Source organism: Aotus nancymaae, unplaced genomic scaffold (assembly GCF_030222135.1).
Source record: "Aotus nancymaae isolate 86718 unplaced genomic scaffold, 86718_ANA_hifiasm-v0.15.2.pri h1tg000021l, whole genome shotgun sequence".
Lineage (NCBI taxonomy): Eukaryota > Metazoa > Chordata > Mammalia > Primates > Aotidae > Aotus > Aotus nancymaae.
The window spans coordinates 25502606-25526370 of NW_026988433.1; the positions used below are offsets into that span (position 1 = coordinate 25502606).

At 45.7% G+C, this 23765-nt stretch overlaps 1 protein-coding gene across 2 annotated transcripts in view; it reads right to left on the bottom strand.

Moving 5' to 3' along the window:
- ABTB3 (ankyrin repeat and BTB domain containing 3) overlaps nt 1–23765 on the bottom strand; it is a 350217-nt gene that overhangs the window by 43800 nt on the left and 282652 nt on the right. For both annotated transcript variants that reach the window (XM_064379891.1, XM_064379892.1), the window contains exons 5-7: nt 6625–6790; nt 4119–4208; nt 1837–1938 (exon numbers count right to left, since the gene is read on the bottom strand). In XM_064379891.1, coding sequence (XP_064235961.1) covers nt 1837–1938; nt 4119–4208; nt 6625–6790 — 358 coding nt within the window. The remainder of the gene's footprint in view (nt 1–1836; nt 1939–4118; nt 4209–6624; nt 6791–23765) is intronic.

Below are 23765 nucleotides of genomic sequence, written 5' to 3' on the forward strand. Positions count from 1 at the left end.
CGCTCCTTCCCACCCTCGGGGTCGGTGACTGCGTGCACAGGCTGGAGGGCAACTGTACCTCAGAGGATGAGCTGAGAGCCTCTCATTGCTGCTAGAACCCCAGAGCACTCGGAGTGTGTTGCATGCACAACAGCATCAGCGTCACCTGGGAGCTTGTGGGAAACGCTGACTCTCAGGCCCCACCCAGAGCTACTGAATGAGAGTCTGCATTTTAGCAAGATCTCCAGGGGATGTATACATACATTAACATTTCTGGAAGCACTGGCACAGGAAGGCTGGAAGACTCCCTTCCTGGGTTGGTTACACAAAGCCTCAGAGGGCACTAGGGTAGCCTCGTAGAACCACAGACTCTCCAGAGTGCTGAAGGACTTTGGGGTCCCCCCGCCAGAGCCAACCAGGAAAAGAATCCACCTGGATGGCCCTGAGGATAGTTTAGCAAATGCTAAGGTTTCTGGCCAGCAAGATCAGTTAATAAAGTGGCAGAGTGAGCTTCCAGAAGTTTTGCTTCCTATGATGTCATTCTGTGCATCCCCTGAGATAGCTGGGCTTCTTAAAGAGGCGGGGATTCTGTCTATGCTGGATCTCATTCACAGTGAATGTGCTGTCAGCACTGCTGGTGGAAAATGGGGGGAAAATCTGCTATCTTTGCTGCCTACCTAGGGCTCCCTGAGGGCACGGCCATGGGGGAGCCGCCTACTTGGCACTCCGTGACTCATGGCCCTGTGGCAGGGAGGTGGCCTGACTTCTGTGTGGCTTGGCTGCTCACTGTTCCCATTCCTGATTTAAAGGCCGGGAATGTCCTTGCATGTTAAGGAATGATATCTGTGTCCACCAGACCATCCAATCCCCTTCTTTCTTAGTTTCTTCTTCCAGGAGTGGACTGGGCATGCTGTTCCATAGGCAGAAGCCAGCTCTCAGTGTGACACGTCACACTCTCAGCCTCCTGAAACATGACTTGGGATCTGTTCTAAGGATTCTCATGACCCAGGAAACAACAAAGGAGTCCCATGAAATTCCAGCATTACAGAGCTGTCCCTGCTCTGCATGGAATCAAGAGGCATGGACCACACAAAAGGAGGTGAGTTCCTGATGTGCCCAAAGCTCAGCACTACAGGAGCAGGTGCGTTCAGGAACCTGGATGCTGATCTCTCTTTTCTGATGAAGTAAAAAGATCAAGCTTATGATTTAGAATGTACTGTATGGCTGTTCACTGAACACCAACTCTACAACAGCCAGAAAAAATGCAAGTGATACACATTTATATGCCCAAAGGACCTCCAGCGAGAACATGTCTCTGTGCGTGGAGCTGTTTCAGAAGACACACGGCCAGCGCCCTACCCTAGACCTCCTGGATCTGATTCTCAAGAAGTGGGATCCAAGCAAGGGTCTTTTGGAAACACTCCCTTGGTGTCTTGGATGCTTCTTCCCACTGGCTGGAAACCAGTGGATTCTACACAAACACCGGGGTCACACCTCAGGAAAGGTTCTAAGGTGTCAATAGCAACCAAGTCTTACTTTCATGTTGCGACAAGCAAAATGAACAAATCCACAAAACCAGCCGAAGCCCCACCCCAGAGCAACCAGGAAGAACTTCGTGGGTCTGCCACTCTGTGTGTGAGGCTGCATGTGGATACGTGATCATTTCATATTGGTTAAAGGCTGGCCATATAGATCATTACATAAATATTTTTATTCACATGATATGAATATGCTGTATTGAATTGCAGTTAACCAATATGAATGTCTTAGAGAATATGCATGCTGGGAGAGGTATAGATGTGTGTTATGAAGAGGTAAAATCAAAGGTCAGATGTGGATAGGGAAATACGTTAATACCTGAACTACAGGAATATGTCCATGCAACACAGCAAAAGTCAGAGCCGTCCAATGGCGGGTCTCGGGGTGGACGGATGGATATTTATGAGGAGTACTGACAACCTATAAACAAATTGAAGTTATTTTCAAAATGTGACCTTCACAATACTTAGGCTAGCAAATCTAACCTATCTGTGGCTGGGCACACGGACTAGAGATGTACAAAAAGACATCCTGGAAGATGCCTTGGGCAGAGCTGGCGATACAGGGCAGGGATTTTCCACTGCTGGATGCTCCAAACACCTCTCACCAGAGCCATGGATCTGTGCTGCCTGTGCTTGTAAGAACAGAGACCAAAGCAGCTCCCCAAAGGCAGGACACTGGGAGTCCATGTTTTGGAGATTTCACCCATGGAGGCAGTCAGAAAATGTCTCAGTGACTTTAGGTCCTCTGTGCATAAGAAGGACTCCTTTCCCTCTCCTCTGAAAAGAATTAACGGATGATTCTGATCGCCTCTAAGGTGCTTTGGAGAAGCTGTAATGGCAGTTACAATGAGCCAGCTTTCTGGCCTGTCTCCTTCCTCTTTCTGCCTAACGGAGGGTGGTGGTTCTGGGAGCTACAGGATGTCAGAGAGCATGAGGTGCCACTACCATGCCATCAACACTTTTAACAGAGATTCTCAGTGGTGGCAAACCCCAGAGAAGGGACGGTCAACTTTCAGCTTTCAAGCCAGGGAAGTCCATCACTCCTCTGATGAGGAACTTCACCGTCTGATCACAGCTGGCCCCACCCTGTTCTCATTTCAGTTTCTGCTAGCTTCCTGGTTGACAAGGACCCTCTCGCACTGCCGAAATACGGGCATGAAGCTTTCCCAGGACACATCGCAAATGAACAATCTGAGATTGGTCTTTCAGAATGGGGGCCTCAAAACACCCCAGGCCAAGAGAGAAGAGAGAGGGCAGGTGAAGGCCAGCGGCTTGCAAGACCAGCACCCACACGGAGCTTTTCTACCAAACACTCCTGGGGTCACGTCACCTCAATGCCTGCTTCACTCAGAGCAGTTTGGTTCACTAAGCATCAACTGGAGGAAGGCCTGAGCTGAGATCCATGGGATGGCCTAGAGAGGACCTGAGAATGCCCCAGAACCCAACGCTGAGGAGCCCTTGCGGGGGTCTGCATGGTGCCTGAGGATTCACGGCAGGAGGGAAAATTCCCACAGATTTCAAAGTGATAGGATCCAAAATGATTCTGGATCCAAAACTATGTCTATTGTCTGCTTTCCTCAGATAAATAGAAAACTCACATTTAAAAAAATCACACACACACACACACCGTACTAAGACTGCACGGGCATCTAATTTTGAACTGAAAAGGTTTCCCAGGGTTGCTGAGTCATGATTTCAGCCTGTCAATCTCTTTGCTGTCTGAGACTGCCAATATCTGGCTGCCAGAGAGAGCAGTCTTCAGACAGCATAGCACATGGTAAAAAAGTGGGATTTCACCTAGAATGAGCTTGGGGTATGGGTGGAGAGACCAATATTAACTGAGTTCCAAACCTACTCTCTATATCCCTTCTGACAACTGTGTGAGATGGGTGTGATTATTTTCCCATTCTGCAGACTGGGAGAGAAACATGGTTAAGGCACTTGCCCAAGCACAAAAGCAAGTCACCACAGCAGCGGTGGTATCAGAACTTGAACCCAAGTCTGTCAAATTCTAAGGCCAGTGTTGCAAGGGGGAGGGGAGAGGAGGGTTCTGGGAATGTGCTTTCTGCTTAGACCACATTGTCTCAGGGAAGCTTTGAGATTAGCTTTAAGATCTGTCAACTCCGCCAACAAGGTGAGCCAAAGAGGGTTTGGAGAGGGAGCGTGGAGGATCTGGAGAGGGAAACTTCAGCTCAGGGATCGGGCCAGTGCCTCCTCTGCTGTGTGTTAGAGGAAAGAGAGGGCTGATGGTTCAGGAGTGCCCTTTCTGCCCCATCCCAGAAGAAATGGATCGGCCGTGGGAATCAGGAACTCAGGAAATCAGGACTCCAGTGCTCCTTGCAGCTAGGTTGGTTGTTTTTAAACATAACATGCATGCAGGCAGCTCCTTGGCGTTTGGTTGGGCTGGCTCATCAGGATGGACAAAATCTGTCAGGCGGTCTCGCCAGGGCCACAGCAAGTAAGAGGACACAGGAAGGAGCTATCTGTCGCACTGTGCACCCTCAGCGGTGGCTCATGGGAGAAAAAGCCCCCCTTTCTTGCTCGCCTTCCCCTGGGGACTGCCAGGCCGAGGGACCCTGCAGGCCTCTGCACCCTCACCTCCACATTCAGGTCAGCTCCGGCATCCAGCAGCATCTGAACCATTGCCTCGTCCCCACGGACGCAAGCGTACATCAGGGGAGTCATGCCCTGCGGTGAGTTAAAAACCAGAGAACGGAGAACATTTACAAGGTGGCTGTGGTCAGTCGACGATAACAAATGGAAAATCTTACTTGCGTTTTGGAGGCCATGCTTGTGCTCCAGCGTGACAAAAATAACATGTAGCCCTGTGACTCGTAAGGTCCACACAACCCTCCACATCGTGGAGACCAAAATAGAGGCAACAAGGGAGTCCCCACGCCTTCTCAGCATTTATTTTTCCTTGTATTGGAGGATTTTCGTTTGTTTGTCTGTTTTAGGATGCAACAGACCTAAGAGTGTTTGCTAAACACTCAAAGCTCTTAGAAACTTTCTAGATTGATTCTGCAATATCAGCCTTAAGCTATCTCATTGGTTTCTCTGACATTTTCTCTTTCACAAATATAACAAGTGTCATCTTTGCTCTATAAAAGCTGCTGGTCAGCACCGAGGGAAACTGAATGCCTCTGAGCACGTGGCATTGCTCATCACTGACATCTGGTTTGACATGGTCATTTGCAAGCAAAAGGCAAGCAAATGAGGAATGGCCTTCAGGAATACCAGATTCACCAATGACTCTCGCTTCTATAAATGAAGCATCACAATTAACCAGAAGGAAAGGATGGATTTTGAGTAAATAGTGTCATGAAGGCGGTTATTTGGGAAAACATCCAAATTAAAGACTTTTCTCACACCAGACACCAACATCATTTCTAGTCTGATTAGAGATATATGGGAAAAATTAAAACCATAAAAGATATCTAACTGGTCTGTGGATCCCTTTCTAGGCATAAAAGAAATAGAAGAAATCACAAATGAAAATCATTATAGCATTGAGGACACATAATTGAAAACATTATAAGCAAAATCAAAAGGTAAACAATGAATTGAGACATATTTATCACATTATCACAAAGGGTTATTTGCCTAACATGTAAACAGCTCTCCTGAATAAAGAAGAAAAACAATAAAGCTCTAATGAAAAACAGGCCAAGATAAGCAGAAAAGTAATAGTGAATACACATAGCTGGAGGGTGGGTAAAAGGAGACAAAATTCTGGGAAAGTAATTTAAGATTGAGAACCTTAAGAAAAGCTGGTGCATTTGAGTCACTATTTGCATTTTAAAAATTTCCCTAATGAAATAATCACAGATTTGAACAAAGACTCATGTAAATATGTTTAGCCCAGCATTACTAATAAAAGTAGTTTGAAACAACATCTAACAATTGAGGTGTGGTCGATGAATAAATAATGTAACCATTTTGTGTAGCTATTAAAAGTGATTAAAAAAAAAAAGACACTGGGCCCAGTGGCTCATGCCTGTAATCCCAGCATTTTGGGAGGCCAAGGTGGGAGGATCTCTTGAGGCCAAGAGTTTGGGAGCAGCCTGGGCAGTATAGCAAGACCCTGTCTCTACAGAAAATATAAAAATAAGCCGGGTGTGGTGGTGCACACCTGTAGTCCCAGCTCCTCAGGAGGATGAGGCAGGAGGATCTCTTGAGCCTAAGAGTTCAAGGCTAGCCTGGGCAACAAAGTGGGATCTCATCTCCTAAAAAAAAAAGAATATTTAACAATATTGCAAAATCACTTCAATATAAAATATTGGAAAAAGCAAGATATAATAAATCACTGGGGTTTTAAAAAGAATGTATATATACATGTATATCTGTGTTTGTGTGTGTGTGTGTGTAATAAGCTCCTTGGTGGTGTTCAATACAATTATTATAGCTGTGGTTAAATAAATAGTCCCTGTCATTTCCTCTCTGGAACTCATTGCATGAGGTGCCATGTGAGAAGCAGCCCCATCTGTCCCTTGTGACTTTCCATGTGAGACTCGCATTTAAAACTGCTGTTTGTTTTCTCTGTCCATGATGGTTCACCACACAAGGCATCTTCCTAACTGGTGGGCCCACGTGTCTCTCTCTGTACCTCAGTTTTGGGAGTTAGAGGGGATAGCTGCCTATCTCTGAGGCGCCTCCTAGGGTCCCCAGAATGACTTTTGTGTATCTTAAACACGCCCTAAAAGTTTGATGACATCTGTCTGGGCTTGTCCTGTGCAGGAACAGACAGACAAGTGGAGAACTAATTTTAACCACGCTGGAAAAAGGACTTGAAGGACAGATACTAAAGATAAATGATGGTTACATGGTGATGGCATTATTTCATTTCTGGAACGGGCCTATTTTTCCTCTCTTTTCCATTTCAGCTGCAATGATCATGTGCTACGTCTATAAAGATGAACCAGAATATTTTTATAAGATATTTTAAAAACTGAAGAAAAACACAAGCAAGCAAGCAATCTAAGCCGCCAGCAGGGGGAGCCTCTACCCAGCGCCTGCGGTGGGGATTCACCCGCTGTCTCAGTCTTGCCAGGGGTGGTGCACGCGGAGGAGGTGGGGAGCCTGTTCAGACCCTCGGGCCCTGTACCTGTTCGCTCATGGTGTTGATCCCATCCGGCCCCAGCAGAGACACCGCCTGCTTCACCAGGTCTGTTCTTCCACAGTTCAGCATCCGGAAACCCAGGTCCTGCTTAAACTTGGCTTCGATGGCCACTGCATCCAGCTTCCGAGATGCACAAAAGCAGTCGTCGGCCCTAAGGCAGGGAGAGACATCATGTGGGTGCAGCAGCTTCCCAGAGGGGTACAGGGTCAAACGCCGCAGGAAGCACCCTGGGACTTTGCATTTGCTTTTCACGTAAATTGCCTGTTCCGAGGCTCCAATTAAAATGATTGCCTCCGGATGTCTCTTGATCCTTGGTCCTTTATAACTGCTGTGAAGCTGTCTAGTCTCCTGTGTGCTCCCATAGCATACTGAGCTAAGTATCATAATGACTAATTGTACCGAATATGTACTACGGACTAGGCACTCTTGCTAAACTCTTTGCATGAATTAATTCACTGAATCCCCACATAACCCAAGAGGTAAATCCTATGGCCCCTCTTTTACCCATGGGCAAACAGACACAGATAAGGGACCTGCCCAAGGCTACCCAGTCTGAAAGCAGTGGAGCTAGGATTTGAACCCAGGAGGTCTGTGTGGAGAGCTGGCCATTCATCTACTGTCCCCCTGTCCTGCAATCACAGGACCTAACTATTTGCCTGTTCACTTGTCTGACAGCCTACTCTAGGCTGGGGACTTCTGAGAGCAAGGGACTTATCTGGAGGGCCTCTCCATCCCAGGGCTGGAGAGGTGTTAATGGGAGCTGAATAAACACAGAGTGGGTGGATTCTCTGCGTACAAAACAGTCACAAGACAGAGAACCAGCAAGATGAAACGGGAGTATGAATGGCAAGGTGCATGGGAAGCTGTCATCCAGCCAGCCCCGCGCATCGGGCATAGAGAAAGAGGTTAGGGAATGCGGGGAGGAGAATCAATGGAATCAAGAAGGTGCTACAAACTCTGCTTGTAAAGGATATTACTTCCTTCTCACAATGAACTGATCAATTAATTATTAAACCAAACCACTAAGCATTTATTGAATACCTGTTTGTGATAAGCTCTACTCTAGGTCCTGAAAACACAAAAGTAAACACGTCACCATCCCTGCCCTTGGGGCCCGACTGCCTGGAAAGGGAGAGGACACAGGCCCGGGTTGTTATAATTCAATGTGGCAAATGCAAGGTTGAGGGGTCAGAGGCACGCACGGTTACAGAACACATGTGCCGTGGGAGTGCAAGGAAGCTGCCAGGCAGAGACTAGGGGATCCAGCAAGCCTCCCTGGGGGAGATGACCATTGAGCTATCTGTGTCTTTATTTTACTTTATTATTTTTGAGACAGGGTCTTGCTCTGATGCCCAGGCTGGAATGCAGTGGTGCGATCATAGCTCACGGCAGCCTCAGACTCCTGGGCTCAAGTGATCTTCCTGCCTTAGCTTCCCCAGTAGCTGGGACTCCAGGGATGTGCCACCACACCCAGCTCATTAAAAAAAATTTTGTAAAGCCAGGATCTAGCCTTGGCCTCTTCAAGTGCTGGAATTACAAGCATGAGCAACTGTACCTGGCTTGTGCCTTAACTCAGAAGATGGGAGAAGAGAGAGCAGAAAAACTTTGAGCAGGGCCAGTATGAGCAAAAGCATGGCGTTGAGACATACAGGCTGTGTAAGGGTAACCATGGAGGTTTCAGCATTTTGGGGGCATAAACGTCTAGGCAGAAGCTGAGGTAGGCGGGGGCTAGACCACGGAGAACCTGTGACGTCGTCCTTAGGGCTTCAAACTTTATCCTTAAAAGCCATGAGGGGAGTGATATGGTTGGATGGACCAACCCTAGAGAGGATGAGGGTGGGCCTGAGCCAACCCTAGAGGCAGGGAGACGTGCTAGGGCCAACCAAACCCGCTGAGTGGATGGAAGCCACCGCCCAAGTGCGAAGTGACGAGGGGCTGAGTTTAGACAGTGGCTGCTGGGATGGAGCAGAGGCGTGGACTATGTCTTCTCCACGTGTGCCTGCCTTGCTTCTCAGATACACACCACCCTTGCCCAGAGGCAGGTTGTCAGCTGGAGTCAGAGCTGTCCCAGACCTCCTCACATTCCCTGTACTTGCCGACTCAGCCGGTGGGAAATAAGGGCAGGAGCCAGGTGTTCGAGATTCCTGGGTCTGTTCCTGCCTCTAATGAACCCATTTTGTTGTGGAAGGAAGGGCAAAGTTTGTGAGGAATCAGAGGGGCCATTGTTCCAGGTTTATGGTGCTGAGACTCCTGAGCACCTGAGGAGTGAACACCCACGAGAGCCCCAGGAAGTGGATGCAATGTGTGGGCCCCTGGCCTGTCCCTGGGTTCGACACATCACTCATTTCTGCCTGGCGGGGGAGCCTTGAAGGCTATTCACAATGGGAACCCAGGGGTAGGAGATGCTTTGGCTCTAGATGCTAGACACGAAGCGTTTGCTTCCGGCCACCAGGGGGAGCTGCTGGGACACAGACAGAATCCAAGACCCCATCTCCTGTTGAGATGGGGTCTGATCTGCACACCTGTCTCAGGAACTAAGCGTCAGGCCAGGCCTCTATTTGTAGGAGAGCCTTGGGAGAGACAATGAAAAGTACTTAGGGGCCCAGAGTTGATCAGAATCTGGACTTCAGGATTAAGACCTTTTCATGGCAGGTGGGAAAGGCGAGAACACCCCAACACTGTCAGAAGGCTCCTCAGGGAAGACAGAGGGCCACCCTGGCAGTGGGGGAGGACTGGCTGGAGGACCGGGGCCTGGCTTCAGTCTGTGGTATCAGCATCCAAGACCTGATCCTCTAGGGCACAGAATGCGGCTGAGCCACAGAGCTTCTTGGCCTAGCTTGTGGGGGCTTTGAACATGGCTCTCCTATAGCTGGGGTTACCAGATTTAACGAATAAAAGTCCTTGAAAAATGTTTCATGGGACACATTTATACTAAAAACATTATCCACTGTTTATCTGAAACTGAAATTTAACTGGGTGTCCTGTCTTTTATCTGAGATAGGACAGAGACTAGGGGCCCAGACAGAACACAAGGAGAAACCAGGGACCCTTCCAAAATGTAAATACAGCATCTATCTCCAGGGGAGGAGGGGGACCTTGGCTGCAGCTTCATCCAAGGGACCAATGATCCCTAAAAAATGGATAAGGAAAGAGCTTCAGGCAAAATTAACACAACAGAGGGAGGCAGGCCAGACTAAGAGGGCAAGGTCTCAGAGCACACATCACAGAGACTTCCTGGAGAGGTGAGCACGGGTCTGGGTGTGACATACTGAAAAGCCTGGACCCTAGACTGGGGTCGTGTGTGCACAAATCCCAGGGAGGTATCAGATTTGACTCACTGTAGAGAAAACCTTTCTTCTCACAGACCGCAATCCAATTCTGGAAGAGGCTGCTTTGTGAAAGCAAGATCTCCCTTCTTGCCTGCAAAGATGCTGTAAATCATTGTCACAGCAAGACACCCTTTGTAGCTTCTTCTTTGTTGTCTAAGTTCCTTCTGATATCCTTCATGCTTGATGGATTCAATCAAATATGCATTTTTGCATGAAAAATATGCATTCTTCATTCCATGTGACTGGATAAATGTTACTGAACGCCTACGGTGTGCTGGGCCCCACACTACGGGGCTGCAAAGGTGGGAGGCACAGACCCTGTGTTCACAGAGCTCACAGACTCGTAAATGAATAATTCCAGGAACATCAGGAGAAGTGTTTACCAGCTATTGAGGTACTTGATTTTAATTAGAAAGAGACAAATGGCAAGAAAATTACCGTAGCTAAGATGATGATGATAATTCTTATTACAGGAAGCTGACGTTTACTGAATTCTCACTGTTGAAATGTAAGCTCTTTCCATGTATGAACTCACAACCATCACAACAGGTCCTGACGTAGGAGCTGCTGAAAGCCCCACTCCACAGATGAGGAAGCTTTAAGGGAACTGTCCAAATCACAGAGCTGGTAAGTGGTGAGCCAGGTTTTGACCCGACCCCCCATCTTGTCCCCTTCAGTAGGCCCTGGCCCTCTCCCTCCACCACACCTGTGAGTCCACACATACGGCTGCCTACTTGAACTCAGCTCTGGACGGCTCTCAGACCCTCAAATTGAGCAGGTCCCAAATGGAACTTTTTATTAACGTACCTATCCCCTCCCTCCAAACTTGTCCCTCAGTCATCCCATCTCAGTAAATGGCACCACTGTCCACCCAGGTAGTAAGGCCAGAACCTTCTTTCATGCCCATATCCATTCCATCAGCTGTTGATTTTGCCAATGAAATCCCAAATCCATCCACTTCTCTCCATGTCTGCTGCCCCATCTGGGTCTCCAAAGACCAGCATCCATCTCTGATACCCAGTTACTGCCACAGCCTCCTAGCTGGTCTTCCTGCTTTCATCCTCCCCATCCAAACCAGTCTCTTACACAAGGTCAGAGTGAGCTTAACACATAAATAGAACCATGTTATGCCCCTGCTTAAAATCTTCCACTGCCTTCCAGGGTACTGAGGATAAATCCAGCTCTCCAGGCGGGGCCTGCTGGGCTCTACAGGCTCTAGGCCCCACCCCCTTCCCAGCTTCCCTTCCTCCTTCACTCTGCAGGAGCGACTGTCCTCTTTCTTCTGTCCCTTCAACAGGCAGGGGCTTTCCAGCCTCAAGGACTCAGCTCCTGCTGTTTCCTCCCCCGGAAGGTCCTTCCCCTGGCTCTCTGCAGGACATCTCTGACACGTCCATCCAAGCCAGGGCTCTCCAGGCCAATTTCATTTGTCTCCTTGTTAGCATTTTTCACAGTTTGTGACTATTTTGTTTACTTAAAAAATATTTGTTTTTTTTCCAATAGCATGTCAGCCTCCAAGGGGCAGGACCACCTCTACCTTGTCGTCTATTGTATACCCATCAGTGCCTGTGCCTGACACATACTGTACCAATGCATAGGTGAGACGTGCATGATCCACCATATTCTTTTAAAAAGGTTAATTACACTTTAACCATTAAGCATGGTATGTATTTATGGTGTACCACATGAATACACTGTGGTACGGTTAAATCAAGCTAATTGCCATAAGCATGACCTCACATAGTTACCATTTATTTATGGTGAGATCATGTGGTGTTTGTCTTTCTGTGCCTGGCTTATTTCACTTAACATAATGTCTTCCAGGTTTATCGACTTTGTCAAAATGACAGGATTTCCTTCTTTTTTTTTTTTTTTTAAGGCTGAATAGTAATTCCATTGTGTATATATACCACATTTTCTTTATCCATTCCTCTGTTGAAAGGCGGGTTGATTCCATATTTTGGCAATTGTGAATAGTGCTGCAATAAACATAGGAGTGCGGAGATCTCTTTGATATACTGATTTCATTTCCTTTGGATATATAGTCAGTGATGGGATTGCTGGATCTTATAGTAGTTCTATTTTTAATTTTTTTTAGGAACTTCCATACTGTTTTCTATAATGGCTGTAGTAATTTACATTCCCACCAGCAGTGTACAAGGCTTCCTCTTCTTGACACCCTTGCCAACACTTTTATATTTCATCTTTTTGATAACAGCCATTCTAACAGGTGTGAAGCAATATCTCATTGTGGTTTTAATTTGGATTCCCTGATGATTAGTGATGTTGAGCATTTTTTCATATACCTCTTGGCCATTTATATGTCTTCTTTTGAAAAATGACATGTTTAGGACCTTCGCTCATTATTTTTTTTCTCTCTGTCACCCAGGCTGGAATGCAGTGGCGTGATCTTAGCTCACTGCAGCCTCCGCCTCCCAGGTTCAAACGATTCTTCTACCTCAGCCACCTGAGCAGCTGGGATTATAGGCATGCACCATCATGCCCAGCTAATTTTTGTATTTTTAGTAGAGACGGGGTTTCTCTATGTTGGCCAGGCTGATCTCGAACTCTTGAGCTCAAGCGATCTGCCCGCCTTAGCCTCCCAAAGTGTTAGGATTACAGGCGTGAGTCACCGCATCTGGCCTTCACTCATTTTTTTAATCGGATCATTTCCTTGCTCTTGAGTTGAGTTCCTGATGTACTTTGGATATTAACCTTGTATCAGATGTATGGTTTGCAAGTATTTTCTCCCATTCCATAAGCTGTCTCTTCACTCTGATTGTTTCCTTTGCTGTGCAGAAGCTTGTTAATTTCATGCACTCCCATTTGTTGATGTTTGCTTCTATTGCCTGTGCTTTTGGAGTCATCACCAAAAAAATCATTGCCCAGGCCAATGTTACGGAGATTTCCACCTGTGTTTTCTAGCGATTTTATAGTTTCTGGGCTTACATTTTGAGTTGATTTGTGTACATGGATGACAAAAGGGTCTAATTTCATTCTTCTGTATGTGGATATCCAGTTTCCCCAAAATCTTTTACTGAAGAGACTGTCCTTTCCCATTGTGTGGTCTTCATTCTTGAGAGAAGACCCCCAGGAGACATCTGTTTATCAATTGGTCATCCAAAATAAATAATAAACAGTGGTTCTGATAATACTGAATTTTACCAGCTAAGTCAGGCAAGTAAACTTGAGCAGGTAAGAAACATTTTCCATAAAAATCTATGGCAACTTTGCCTTTCTGTTCAACTTGATATGTCAGAAATGTTTCACTCTGCGAGAAAAAACGTTCCTGCAGCATTCCTGTAAATGTTACTGAGAGCCCCATACAGTCTTTCCAGAAAGTACCTGAAGGATCTCTACCACCATAAACCAGCATGCCCACCTGTGGCCTGGAGAAATAAGTGTGCCCTCCTGAGTGCCTGACTTACTTATGCAGAAATCTATTCAGCTGGTCACCTGGGGCATCACTAGAAGGCAACCAGCTTTATGGTTTTCCCTTCAAGTGGCTTTCAATGACACAGTAAAAAACCTGATGAATTTAAGTGAGAGGGCAGCTTACCGAGGTAGTCAATTTCTCTGATTTCTCAAGTGCCCCAGCCCCGAGAGATAGGCTCAATATCTTCTACCACTTCAGGGACATGACTTCAGAAGGATGTTTTCCAGGAGGCCTGAGGACAGCAAGTGATGGCATTGCTTTCTCTCCCTTGGGAAGGAGGCAGTCTCGAGGTGGGGAGTTAATGCATTCTGCTGATCCCTGAATGCTGTCTGAGTGCCAAATGCAAGCTGGTGAGGCGCTGGACATCTGTATGCATTTATTATGTTTTAAAGCTAGCATAGAAATTATGAGCATAAACCTGCTATCTCAAATCCCAAATCTGCTACTTGGCAGTTGTGTGATCTTGGGGCCAGTTACTTAAACACTTTGTTGTTCAGTTTTCTCATCTGTACAGTGAACTTAGTAATACCTCTTCATAGGATTTTGGATATGAATTAAATGAGATAATTTGTGTATAATGCTTAGCAGAGTACAGCGCTCAGCACGCAGCCCTCATTAAGTGTCAGAGATCTCCTATCATAATCATTAAATACATCATAAAACATAGTGCAGACTTTGGAAAGGATATACTCTATTTGGAAGAAGCAAATACAGAGACACAGAGACTACAGTCCAGGTGTTTTTAAGGTCTCAAATTAGATATCATATCTAACAAATACCACCAGAGTCACAGTAGACCTTACCCAGTGGGGAAACCCTGGCCCCCGGGAAGGCTGCCATCCCTGTGCAGCATGGTTTTGCAAATTATAGCAGAGGATGGGGATGGAGTCAGTGCTAGATGTTTCTGGAATAGTTCAGAGCCCCTTAGAGTGCTGTTGGCCTACCCCACCAGGCTCATGGCCCTCCTTTTTCTCTCCGATTCCAAGGACCAATCCTGACTTCACTGTGGCTAGAGGTAACTGACAGGTCCCAGGTTCCCTGGGAGTTTTACTTTGGTGTAAATCTGTTAAGCCCACCCCCGAGGATCTGTGCTCAGAAGCCAGACTGCCCGGGTTCATCCCTTGGCTGTGCCCTCACTCACCAGGCAACCTGGCACAGCTTTAATTTCATTTTGTTTTCTCATATGTAAAACAGGAACACTAATCTTACTTAGCATGATTTATTTACTTAACAAATACTTACACAGCGCTTACTATGTACCAGGCATGTTATAAGCTTTTTACAAATATCAACTTGTTTAATCCTCGTAATAACCCTATAATGAAGGCATTATTATTTTAAATCTATTTCAAAGATAAGGAAAATTGGGCACAGAGAGGTTAATCAACTTGCTCTTTGTCACATGGCTGAGTAGGAGTCAGGATTTGAACCCAGCAGTCTGGCTCCACAGTCCATCCTGCTGATCGCTCTGCATGGCCCAGTTCTTAGTGACGTGCTGCCAAACACTGGGCTGCTGTGGCTTGGAAGAACAGGCTTCCAAAGGGATTCCTCATACTATGACTCTGGAATCCTGTACCCCAAAAAGCCCATGCAGCCCCAACAACCATGATCACTCATACAAACACCACCCTTTATTACATGCTTATTATGTTTCACACGGTGTGCTAAATAGACAATTTTCACCACTTGAATTGATCCTCTCTTGGGAGGAGACCATTGTTATTATTCACATTCTACCAGCAAGGAAATTGAGGCTAAGGTCTGAGTGTCTGACACCAAAGTCTTTGCCCTCTTGGAGGCAGGGGGCTTACTTGCTAAGGGATCTCCGGCAGGTGAAAAAAAACTCTCTAAGCCTCAGTTTCCCCCGCTGCCAAACAGCGATGAAAATAGTCCTCACTGTCTACATCTGCAATGAGGTTTAAGAGAGATAATACTTTTGAACCACTTAGCACGGTGTGTGATGATAATAATTGCCTAATACATGGAATGCGTAATTCATGGCTATGATTTTATAATTGCAGGTCCTCTCTCCAGGGATTTAATCAGGCCATCTGGACACCCCCCTCCACCATCCTTCAGCCACACAATCCTCCAATCCCAGGGCAGGTCTGTCCTTGCTGCCAAGGCCTTTTCCAATTGTTCTGGAGCCCGGCCCCTCTGAGCCCAGCCCTCCCTGTGGCCTGTCACTTGCGGGGCCTCGTGAGAGCTCTGCTGTGGCTCCAGTGGCTTCTCACTTCCCTGTCCCTGTGTTTCTGTTTTCATTCATCTGGGTCTCACCAGCAGGTTGGCAATCTGTGACAGAGCAACTTCCAAGCCACCTCTCCGAGGCAGCAGCCATCTGCCTGGGGAGCTGTGTGAGAGGAAAAGTCACTTTTCCTTGCTCACATGGAAGATTCCCGAAGCCCCCACTGCAGGGTGCAGGCTGAGGTGTTTGGCTGTTGTGGGGAGGAATATGAGAGGATGCTGCCCCACTCTGCTGCTCGGGCCTTGGGATCTGTGGTTTGGGTTACACTATGGTTCTGTCCAGAAGTTAGATTAGTTGTCTTGGAAGAGAGCAAAGATAATAATAATAACCAAACACTTACAAACAGCTTTCCTAATGCACTATATTTAATATAATAATGACGACTGGCATTTATAGACAGCTTTTCATTTGTTAAGCATTTCACATATAATAGCTCACTTAAATCTTCAAAATAACCCCATAAACTGTGGACTTATACTCATTTTACAGAAGAAAAATTGCGGCATCGAGGTTGCATATCACTCGCTCAAGGTCATATAGTTTGTAGGTGATGGAGCTGGCATTCAACCCAGGCATCCTGACTCCTGAGCCCACACTTGCATCTTGCTTAAACCCTCAGGAACCCCAAAAGGTAAGTTTTCATGTCCCATTTTACAGATGAGGAAATAGAGACTCAGAGGAGTTACATATATGGCCCTAAAGTCACTCAGCTTCTTAGACTTCAATTTCAACCCAGACCTGTCTCATTCCAAAGTCCAGGCTCAAGTAAGACCTGCGTTTGTAGGTCAGAGCCCATACTCCATCCCGGGCCAATCCATAGAATTCAACATTACTGAACCCCCCTCTGTGTCACGCACTGGGGATTGATTCAGAGAGCCCAATAGGATGTATGTGATTTCTGCTCTGGAGAACCTCAGAGTCTAAGGGAAGTACCATCATTCATTCATTCATACAGACCTTTTTTTAGCTTTTATTATTATTTTTAATTGGCACATAGTAATGCACACATGCATATTTACTGAGCTCCAGTACTGGCCAGGCACTGGATTAGGTGCTGTGATAACAGCAAATGAGTCAGAGCGGGGCCTCAGCCTCACAAGCCCATTGTGGAAAAGGAAGTGAGCTGTTTGGCTACTCAGGTAACTACATGATTGAAAATGAAGGTACGTGGGGAGAAAAATGAGAGTACAACACTAATAGTAATTAAGGACCAAGTCACCAGACTTTCATATTTCTCTGTGGGCATAACAGAGATGGATGCTATCCAGTAGACAATAATGCTGATCTCACTTGTCTGGATACTCAGGAAGTCACTGAAGGGCGGCAGGGGAACTAGTGGAGTTGACGTGCATGCTGACACAGCACATGACCTTGCTGGGTTACCCTGAGCAAACTATCCCATCTGTGGCTGTGCTTCCCTGCTCTTATCTATTAAATGGGGAGAACAGTACACATGTGTTAAGATTTTGGTGAGGATGAAGTGAGATTGTGCACATGGATCTGTTTTTGTCAAGCTGGGGCACTGTTTCTGGGCATGCACTGAGAAGAGTAGGATGTGTAATATTCATGTAGAGTAGGAATATCTAGAGGATGTGGATCTGGACAGCCATTTGAAATGCAGGGGAAACACTCCAGGCAGTCAACACCCCAACACCTGTTCAGGAGCTCTGGGGAATCTCATGGTGGCCTTGAAACTACACCTAAACCAAGCATGGCAGACAGGGTTCAGCTTGTGCATCAACTCTGGTTCACTGCTGTGGTTGACTGGAGGATGTTAAAGGGCATTCTGAGGCCATGTCCAGACTTAGCCAGGAAGGAGGAACACCCAGGCCCTAGAGAACCATTCTGAATGCAACTGGCAATGCAGGAGCAGAGACAGGATAAGGGCCCAGATGAATGTGGTTCTATCGCAGCTGTGTCACCCATTAGCTGTGTGACTTTGGACAAATCACATTTCTTCTAAAAGCTTTAGTTTCCTTGTCTGTAAAATCAGGCTGTCAGGTTAGTCAAGCTCTCGGCTGTCTCCCAGCATGGACATTCCCTGAGTTTATCACGTGTCCTCTGGTACTCACGAACCATTCTTTACTGTGTAATAGCTTTTCTCCCTTACTCTATCCCAACATATTAGCTTCTCTGTTTTTGCTCTTATTTCATGAAAACATTTATTCTTGTGGCCAAGAAGATCACCTGGGAAAGAAACGTGTGGCAATGAGTTTTAACCATCCCCAGCATTGTTCTCCACTTCTTCCTCATAGTAATATAGAATCACCTGTGTCACTGAGTTTTGACTGGGTATGGGGCCACATAGCTAGGGAATACATTTTCCAGACTCTGTGGCTGCTACAGTCGTGTGATTAAGTTCTCACCAACAAAACATGAGCAGAAGTGGCATGGGTAACATTTGTGTCCAGTGGTGAGCTGAAGCCAGATCTTGCTGGCTTGTGAAAGTCAACTGTGTCCATCTTCCCCATCCTGTGTTTAGTGACATCTCATTGCTAACTTGAAATCAGCCACACTGGGGGTATTTACACCATAGAAATTGGCAAACACTGCAAACCACAGCCCTCACCACCCTCCTGGGACAGATGATTGTTAAACATTTACCAGCATGACATGATGTCATTTGCTTAAAAGGAAGCTCCTAGCTCTGACTTTCCCTTTGTCCCTTTCCCCAGCTGATAAGCAGACTTGCCAGTGTCCTAGCTCTGATCATGCAGGTGAGCCTAATGCTCTAGGGCAGACTTCTTCTTAAAAGGCAACACAGTCAATAATTTAGGCTTGTAGGCCATATGGTCTTTGTTGTAATTACTCAATTCTGCTGTTAGAGCTTGAAAACAGTAAACAAATAGGTATGGCTGTGTTCCAATAAAACTTGATTTAAAAAACAGAGGGCTGAGCCAGGGGCCATAGTTTGCTAGCCCCTGCTTTCAAGGAATTGCAAAGCAACAAGATGAAAAGAACTTGGGTCCTCAAAAGATCTTGTGGAAAAGTCACCCCACCAGCCTGCAATGGCTGATATATTACATGAGAGAGAAATACCATCTCTCTTAGTTAAGCCACTGTACTCTGGAATCACTCTGTTATGGCAGCTGGCCATCTAATACATTAACTCAGAAAATACCTGCCTGCTATGGTTTGAACGTCCTCACCAAAACTAATTGAAATGTAATTGCCACTGTGATAGTGCTGTGAGGTAGGACCTTTGGAAGGTGACTGTGATGAGAGCTCTGCCCTCAAGAATGGATTAATGCTACTGTCATGGGAGTGGGATAGTTACTGCAGAGATGAGCTCCTGATAAGTTCAGCTGCCATTCTCTCTCTCTCCTGCATGCTCACTTGCCCTTCTGCCATGGGATGACTCTCACCAGATGCTGGTGCCACGCTCTTGGACTTTCCAGACTCTAGACCTTTGAGCCGACTAAAGCTCTTTTCTTTATAAATACCCGGTCTGTGGTATTCTGTTATAGCAACAGAAAATGGACTAAGACAATGCCCATTATGGCTACTCTCCTAATAGGTCAGAATGGAAACATGTCTTTCCTGGAATTTACATGGCCAGATCTGGCTGCTTTCTCCAATTTCCTAATTTCTGGAGCTCAAGATAAGAATGTTAGAATCTGCAGACACAGAATATCTAGGAGAGTAGGGGTTTCATTTACGAGAGTCTGGTGGTGCATTTATGGCCCACAGGGCATAAAAAAAGCACAACCATGTGCCATTGAGTTTGTCTGTGGTTACACTTCACTTCAGGCTGCCTGGTAGGACTCTAAGGGATACACCAGGGTTGCAGGTGTCTGCTGTGTCCAGCCCTAGATTCTCAGTTTACTGGGCACCTGAATAAAGTCAGCCTGAGATGGGACAAGACCAAGATTTGCTGGTTTATGCTTTTATTTAAAAGCAACCCAGTGATTCTCAAAGAGCCAAAAGGAAAGCTACGTTCCGTTTTTATTGTGAGGCAAGGAGGTCTCACTGGAAGACAACTTAAGGAAGGGGGTGGGTGGAGGGTTAAGGAGAGTAGGGAGGGAAGGAGGGAGAGGCTCTTGGTCTGAGTGCAGAGGGGAAATCTCTAGGGTTTGTGGCCAATGCAATCCTAAGACTCATGCTATGAGCCAAGTGTTCAAAGACCATTTGTTTTTGTTTGTTTGTTTGTTTTGTTTTTGAGATGGAGTCTCGCTCTGTCCCCCAGACTGGAGTGCGGTGGCACAATCTCAGCTCACTGCAACCTCTGCCTCCTGAGTTCAAACGATTCTCCTGCCTTAGCCTCCTGAGTAGCTGGGATTACAGGTGTCCACCAACACGCCTGGCTAATTTTTGTATTTTTAGTAGAAACGGGGTTCCACCATGTTGGCCAGGCTGGTTTTGAACTCCTGACCTCAAGTGATCCGCCCACCTCAGCCTCCCAAAGTGCTAAGATTACAGACGTGAGCCACTGCGCCTGGCCGAATTTGAAAACTTTTATGTGGGGCGTACACTGGCTCCATTCTCCCTGTTGCCTCACATCCAGCTGGGTCCACCTGCGTGTTTCCTGCCTGGCCCTTATGGCATTTGCAATTGGATCCTTGACTGGAATAGGGTGCAATGTGATCTGTTCTAGTATTACAGATGAATATTAAAAAACAAATACTTTAAGGAATCTTCATTAATTAATTCTTGTCACCTAGTAAATGTCAAACAGTGTGCTAGGCATTCTTGAGTGCTTCCATATCTAATATTTTATTGATTCGCAAATAATAATAATTATAGCAAATATACAGCATTTATTATGTGCCAGGAACTATTCTAATTACATATACACATAATATTTATAAACATATAAATGAATATATGTGGTGTATATATATACACACACAAACTTATATAAATATTACCTATATGTGAATGCATATATAACATATGTATATAAATATACATGCATATATATACTCATTCACATATGTGATCTTATCTAATCCTTACTTCAATCCTACAAAATTCACCTTCATTTTTCAGAAGACAAAATGACAGCACAGAGAGGCTAAGAAACTTGCTCAAGGTCACACAGCTAGTCAGTAGAACTGAGATCTGAAACCAGGCAGGCTATTGCTGGAGCCTGTTCTTCCTGCCCAACTCCACTGCCCCTCTGTACTATCAAAGGCCTTCTACATTCTGTTAAATTCTCTTTCAATGCTGCTGTCTGGTAGCTAACCACTAGATGCCAGACACTGGGTAGGGTGCCAAAGAAATATATATTCCTGGCCAGTGCGGTGGCTCACACCTATAATCCCAGCACTTTGGGAGGCCGAGGGGTGGATCATGAGGTCAGGAGTTTGAGATCAGCCTGACCAACGTGGTGAAACACTGTCTCTACTAAAAACACAAAAATTAGCCAGGCATGGTGGCACATTCCTGTAATCCCAGCTACTCAGGAGGCTGAGGCAGAAGAATCATTTGAACCTGGGATGCGGAGGTTGTAGTGAGCAGAGATCGCGCCACTGCACTCCAGCCTGGGTGACACAGTGAGACTTTGTCTCATATAACTATATATATATATTTCCTCATCACAGGCTTCAGGTTCCAGGCTCTCTTGCCATGCTCCTCTGGGAAGTTCCCCACCTCTCACGTATTTCTTTTCCCCCCATTGCAGCCAACAAGGCCGGCTTCTCACTCTGAACACACATTTCTCTACTGCTTTCTTGCCCGTACGCATGGGGTGCTCCTCACATCAAATCTGCACCCCTGTGGCTTGCTTTCCTTTAAAGTACATTCTAGAAACAGATCACATACAAAGCTTCTGACTTGCAGGGTCCCAGAATGTCAGTGCCAAAAGAGACTGCACAGCCCAATGCTTTACCTTCCTATAATCAGGAAACTAGAAGCCCCAGAAGGACTGACTAATTTATCTGAGTCACAGCCATGTTTAGGAATAAAATCCATCTTTTTTTCCAAAGTTATTCAGCAAGTCTTTCTGTGAACACATTTAGATTTGTATAGGTCAGTCATTCTCAACCAGGGGTGATTTTTGTCACCCAGGGGACATTTGGAGACATTTTTGGCTGTCACACAAAAAAGGTGCTGCTGGTATCTAGTAGGTAGAGGTGAGGGTGCTGTTAAACATCCCACAGTACATAGAGTGACCCCACAACAACCCCCAGCAACAAAGAATTATCCAGCCCCAAATGTCATAGTGCTGAGGTTGAAAAACCCTTGTGTGGGGTAATACAATTTTTTTTGCATCATCTTTTATATATCAAGCAGTTCCCATTATGGGATTTTGTAAGCGTGACAATAAAATGGTGCCTTCAGAAATGAGTCGTGAAATGGCAAATCAGAGGACTCTATGCCTGACTTGGACACTAGCCCCGCTCCTCAACATACTTTCCCAAGAAAGCCTGAGTCAAACTCCCTTTCATAGGCTTCCAGTCTCCCGGTTGATGAGTGTTTTCCTTTTCTTTTGGGTAGCAAAAACATGAACAAATTGAGAATGCTTTGTGCTGAGGTACGTCACACCAAGATCTCTGTGCACCTTTCTGGGAAAGAAAAAAAATTATATTATCTCAGCAAATGGAACATGTAATGCTTGCAAAAGTTCCTAAGAGAAATATTTGTCGAAAAATCATGCCCACTTGCTGTTTAATGCTGCTACTAAAGTACAGAAAAGAACCAGCTCATTAAACCTGCCTTAGATAAGGTAAAGTGATTCCAAGTCCTCCTCCCTGTCAATTCTTTCTGACTTGGGAGAGGTACCAAAAGATAAAAATTCTGGGTCTGTCTGAATATGTTTAAAAACATTTATCTCAAAAGAAAGGGTGGCAAACACAGGGGATAATGAACTATGGTGCTCATGTCTGAATGTGCTGTCATGTGATTTTGAGTAGAAAATTACAAGGCAGCATTATCTTGCTTCAGCATCATGGTTTATGTTCAAAGAGCCAAAAATGAAGGCTACCTCCAGAGAAGGAGTCACCTCTGATTAAGGATGTAAGCCCTTAATGCATCTCCTTTGGCAGAGACTGGTTGCTGTCTTTCAGACCTTACCTTTTTTATGTGTTGTTGCAGGTCTTGAATTTTTAGCTGGACACATGGCTGCTCAAATAAAGACTACATTTCCCAGAGTCTCTTGCAGCTGCATATCGGCATATAACCAAGTACTGGCCAATAGGAAGTGATGAGAAGTGACATATGCAATTCTTTGGGGCATGCCCTGCCCTTCTATTTTTTCTCTTCTCACTAGACAGATGTAGTCCTGCTGGGTGGGGCCATGCAGAGGAAGGTGTCACCCAAGGGATGACAGAGCAACAAGAGGGAAGGTGGCTGGGTCCCCAACCTCATAGAATTGCCCAGGGCTGCTTATGTCTGGACTGTTCCATGAGGGAGAATTTAAAACTCCTATCTTATCCAAGCCACAGGTATTTTGAATGTCTGTTATATCTAATGAATCGATATCCTAATTACTCCATTCCACAAATGGTTTTCAAGTTTAGATCAATTCAGCGAAGTACTTCAGTGAAATGCTAAGTATATGCTAGCTGGTGGGCTCGATGCTGGAGATTCAGAATGAAAGCACACACGCCATCCACCCTCCAAGGAATTCTAGAAAGAACTGGTGGCCTTCTTCATAACAGTTTTCACCAATAAACAAACCAAATTCCTGAAGTGTTAGGGCAAATTTCTAGTGTTCCAATCCCCAGATGCACTCCTAGTAGTACCAGTCCCTCAAGATGCTCTATGATGGACCCACATTTTTTTTTCTGCAAAGGGCCAGATAGTATGTTAGGCCTTAAGGACCACATGTTCTCTGTCATAACTACTCGACTCTGCCACTGTAGTGGGAAGGCAGCCACAGAATACTAAACAAGTGGGAGGGGCTGTCTTCTCATACAGCTTTATTTATAAAAATAGGTAGCAAGCAGCTATAGTTTGCTCACCCCTGCTCTATGGTAATATATTTAAACAGAATAACCTTCTTTTTGAGGGTTACAAGAAACATAGGATGTTAAAAAACACTGAGTATTTCTTCAAAGCTTATTTAATTTTAAGCTAGTGTTCCCCAGATTTTTTGAATCACTTAACCCTTCTTTATAATGCATATTCATATCCCAGAAGTTGCTTTCTCAATGTGTTATTGCAAATACTGGCTAAG